At 38.6% G+C, this 4,851-nt stretch overlaps 1 protein-coding gene across 1 annotated transcript; it reads left to right on the top strand.

The window, feature by feature from the left end:
* Nucleotides 1–1,921: 1,921 nt before the first annotated feature.
* LOC114927983 (uncharacterized) lies at nucleotides 1,922–3,920 on the top strand. Its single transcript, XM_029299070.2, has 5 exons — nucleotides 1,922–2,298; nucleotides 2,377–2,469; nucleotides 2,639–2,907; nucleotides 3,060–3,195; nucleotides 3,310–3,920. The coding sequence occupies exons 1-5, from the start codon at nucleotides 2,205–2,207 to the stop codon at nucleotides 3,528–3,530; spliced, it is 813 nt and encodes a 270-aa protein (XP_029154903.2). The 5' UTR covers nucleotides 1,922–2,204; the 3' UTR covers nucleotides 3,531–3,920.
* The last annotated feature ends 931 nt before the right edge of the window (nucleotides 3,921–4,851 follow it).

Genomic DNA, 4,851 nt, shown 5'->3' with positions numbered 1-4,851 from the left:
TTATTTCACCGGTTTCGTCATTGTTAATATCGTCGTTGTTAATATCGGTTTCGTTAGAAGATCGCGTGTTTGGTGGGTCGTCTGTGTCGTCGCTTTCCGTTTGCTGGCGACGATTTTCCGATTTGTTGCGACGTTTCGACGGATCGCCTTCTTTTTGAGTTAAATAGCGATTTCCTCGGAACTGGAGAGTTCTCGAGTTTGTTCAAGAGGTAGGATTTGATTTATCACGTTTAGGTTAGCAGGTTGGATTGGGTTTCGGGAAAGTGCATCGGCGTTATCGTTAATTTTTTCCGGCTTATATACTACGCTATATTCGTATTCCGCAAGTTTTAGGCGCCATTGGATGAGCCGTGAGGTGGGGTTTGTTACGGAATGCATCCACACCAGCGGTCTATGATCCGTAACTAGTGTAAACTTTCGTCCATAATATATAAGGACGGAAGGTAATTGACGCAGTAGACGATAGCTAGTAGTTCCTTTCGATTGTCGAATAATTTTTTTTCTGCGCTATTCAAAGACGAGATGTATAAGTAATGGGTAGGTCTTTGCCGATTTCCCCCTGGCTCAAGACTCCTCCGATAGCGTAACCGGAAGCGTCTGTTGTGACGACGAAGGTCGTGTGAAATCGGGGAATTGGAGAATGGGCTTAGAGCATAATGCGTCGCGGAGTTTCGTAAAACTCTTTTCTTGGTCGTTTTCCCAAACAAATGCTTTGTCTTTCTTTAGCAAGTCCGTAAGAGGACGTGCAAATTTAGAAAAATCTGGGATATAATCTACGATAGTATCCAGCGAGGCCAAGGAATTGTTTAATATTTTCGCGTATGCGGGGCCTGGGGATTCTTTTACCGCGTGTTACGTCTTGTGGGGTCGCGCGGCTGCGAGAATTTGAATGCAGAGCTCGGCTTTTTCCACGAGACACGATCGCTATAACGGGTACGCGAATCTATGCAATTCTTCCCCCGGGGATACCCGCGATCTGAGGTTATTCGCGCTGGAACTGAGGTGATCGGATTATTTGCGTGAAAACCTACCTGTGACTCTACTGTAATAAAGATCGCTTCGTCGATTGCTCTATGCGACCAACGTCGTTGGGGTTGGCGTAGTAATCTTCATACGTAAACTGACAAAGCTCGCACAAATCACCGATTAGCGTGAGGGTAAGTCGGAAGTTGCAGGACTCCGCAATTTATTCCGATAGGTGTTCCGCATATGATTAGAGTATGCTTCCGAATCCTTGTCCAAATAATTTCGAGGACCCCTAGTAAGGCATGATGCAACGCTGAAACACGTTGCAACCTGCAAGGCCCGTTGCAAGCCGCGTAGCGGTGAGTCACCAAAGAAGCACCGCTATCGCTACCAAGAAGAAGATAAGATAAGTCGGAGCGCATAGCCAACAAAGGCATACCGCTATCGCTACCGAGAATAGGATAAGGAAAGTCGGAGCGGCCGGCGATGAGTCATCAAAGGAACGCCGCTATCGCTACTAAGAAACCATCTCTCCGGGACTTAACCGTCGCAATCTCTACCAGGAACAGATTGTCTCCGGTACTTCCCCGGCATACCTCTCTTGCCATTGGCTAAGCCGCATCGCCCGATGGGAGGAGCGAGCCACATTTTACGGTATATAAACCCTGCACCCGGCACGGAACGGCAGTGATTTCGTCGCAGTGGTTCCAGTCAACAACAATCCAGCACTCAACCAGCAAATACTACGGGGTCCTGAAGACATAGCCGCCATTTTGGTGAGACACAGCCGCCATTTCGGACCGAGGTACCGAGGCTCCTCAGATCTTCAGACTCAAAGGGAAGAACACAGTAGCGAAGTGTACCATAGCAAGGCACATTAGACATTGTCTAACCTTGTGAGTATTTAAGCCAGTTCACATATCCCTAAATAGTAAAGCGCGACGGGCACTCATTGTGTGCGTTCCGTGTTGCGCATGAAGCGCGTAGAGTGCACAGAAAGTCGTTCCGAGTTAGCTATTGCGCGCTTCGAAAGCGCTTCGAGAGAGCTATGAATTCCCTAGAGTGTACTAACCGTACTGAATTCTTAGCACTCCTCCCAGCGCATTGACTGCTGCTCTTTCGACTTGAGGCAGTGGATGCGTTTGATGCGTTCGTGCGATCTATGCGCTTCTTGCGTGATTCGGAACGCACACTATATGTATATCGAATCGGCACTGGAATTGCTGTAAAGTGGTACGATGGGTGATAAATTGCAAGAATTTCCAGTTTTATTAGAAAATGAAGTCATTAGTTTATTTTTAAACAAAGCCGACATTGAAAAAGCATTAAAAGGTAAAATTTAAGAACGATATAATTAATAATATATTAATTAGAAAATATTAAGTTAACTATTGTATTGTTTTCTTATAGATCAAAAATTTTTATTAAGTCTTATTGAGAAGGAGCAGAGCTCCAAAGAAAATGATAATCCAGAAGATAAAAATGTCGACAAAAACGATACCGGTAAGATTTTATTTTTTGACTTTATTTTTGTGTCACCAATGTCTCTAAACAACTCTTTAATTTTTTGTTATTGTACAAGTATGTTTACTCAAGTTTAATTATAATATATAAATGTTAATATTTCTTACTTAAAATTTGTGTTAATTTTTAATTTAACATTTTTTTTTAGAGAAGAAGATGTTTGTATGGCCAGACAAAGCTGTACTTTTACTACTAGATATGTACAGAGAAAGAGAAGAAGATTTCTCTAATGGTTTAAAGCGCAGCAATAAAATTTGGGCGGAAATTGCTGCCCAGATGAAAAATTTTAACTCAGAGTATGAAGTTACATCAAACCAATGTGCCACAAAAATGTCTGGATTAAAACGAACCTATAAAAACATTGTTGATCAAAATAAGAAGAGTGGCAATCACAGAAGTTCGTGGGCATTTTTTTCGGTAAAGATATAGATATTTATTATTATTAGTAGAAATTTATATAGTATACGTTTATTTTATTTTTTGTATGCAATATCTTCACATGCGTGTAATGAAATTAATATGTATATTATTTGTGTATTATTTTATACATTGTTTATATGATGTACTAGGTTATGGATTCGATATTTGGCAATAAAGCGTCAACTAGAGCTCCTGCAATTGCCACCAGTGACGGTCCATCAGACCCAAATATCGAAGGATCGTCATCATCTTTGTCATCAATCACTGAAACCCCTGAATTGAAAAGTAAGTATTTGTATTTGTAGTAATTTTTTTTTAAGTATTTGAATGTGTATTTGTAAATTTGTGTCTCAGATCTTAGGGTCAACGTAATAGTTGTTTTTGTATTATGTATTACAGGTCCACCGAGAAAGAGAAAGCGAATAGAACATGTTGTGGAAGAGTTCATTGAACGTATTAAGGTTGAAAAGGAAGAAACAAGAGAAGAAATGAAAAGAAGAGAAACAAACCAAGAAAAAGTACGCGAAGAAAAAAGAAAAGATCGTGAGAAGAGACATAACGAGCAAATGGAAGTGCAGAGATCATTAATCTCCATATTGCAGCAATTTTTAAATAAATAAATGCGGTTTGTTCCATCTCCTAGTAAATGATATGGATGTGTTTGTAGCGTTTTCAACTGGTACGGATTAATCCGTTCCGGATTTCATCTCTCCAATAGGAGAGCTTGTTTTATTTAAAATAATAGTTTACAAAACTATTTATTCTATAGTTTTGATCAGTTATGAGTTTTAAGTTCTGTTTTTAAATTTTAAAAATTTGTTCTTATGTTATACTTAATGAGCATATAGATTCCAAAGATGCAAGGATATTTTTTAATGTATTTCTTAAAGTATTTTTTTAACGTATTGAAGTATTCTGAAGGTGGTTAAGAAAAATATTTAGAATAAAGAATAGTTTTATAAGATTAAATGTGATAATAGCAATAATAAAATAAAAAATTAAACATAAAAGACTGCTTGTTTATTACATTTATTTAGAAATTCATAATTTACAATCATTGTACATTTATTCATCAATCAATTGAAGCTTCATTTGCAATTCGTTCATTACTCTCATTCTTGTAGCATTTCCTAGTTCAGTGTTATTGTTGCGAACAGGTTGTTGTAATTCGTCCTGGTCATAATGTTGAATACCAACAGTTATTACATCATTTTGTAATATGCATATGTTATGTAACACACAACATGCTATTATAAATTGTGGAATTTTTTTGACGTTCGTCAATGGTAGACAATCTAACAGTATTCTAAAACGCAGTTTTAACTGCCCAATTGCACGTTCAACCACCATTCTCGTTGCTGACAAGCAATAATTAAAGTTTTTTTGTCTGTTTAACAAATGTCCATTGTCTCGAAATGGAACCAAAAGGTGTGGATGTATGGGATATGCAGCATCTCCAATAATATATGAGCCATTAGGAAAATATAGGTCAGGTGTCTCAAGAAAACGTGCTACGGGGGAGTTTCTAAAAACTCTAGCATCGTGCACCGATCCTACTTCTCCTGCATAACAGTGCGTGAAAAGGCCACGCGAATCACACACTACTTGCACGTTTAAAGATGCAAAACCTTTCCGATTTATATATGAAACTGCATCAATTGATGGAGCTCGGATCTTGATGTGGGTACCATCTATGGCACTAATCACTTTTGGGAAGCCACAAATGCTTTCGAATTGTTCCATAATATTGGCGGCAACATCTTCATTCGGCCACTGAATAAATCTAGGTGCGATGCAATGAAGTGCATACACAACACGTTTGACAGCTCTGAAAGCAGTTGCTTTGCCAACTCCAAATTTAGTGCAAACTGATCTAAAACAATTCACAAAGTAAAAATTAAAAAACTTGTCACAAATACAAAGTATTTGAAGTTGTGATTA

The sequence above is a fragment of the Nylanderia fulva genome, unplaced genomic scaffold (genome assembly GCF_048542155.1).
Source record: "Nylanderia fulva isolate GAGA-0341 unplaced genomic scaffold, ASM4854215v1 Scaffold858, whole genome shotgun sequence".
NCBI lineage: Eukaryota > Metazoa > Arthropoda > Insecta > Hymenoptera > Formicidae > Nylanderia > Nylanderia fulva.
This window is presented reverse-complemented; position numbering and strand designations above follow the sequence as displayed.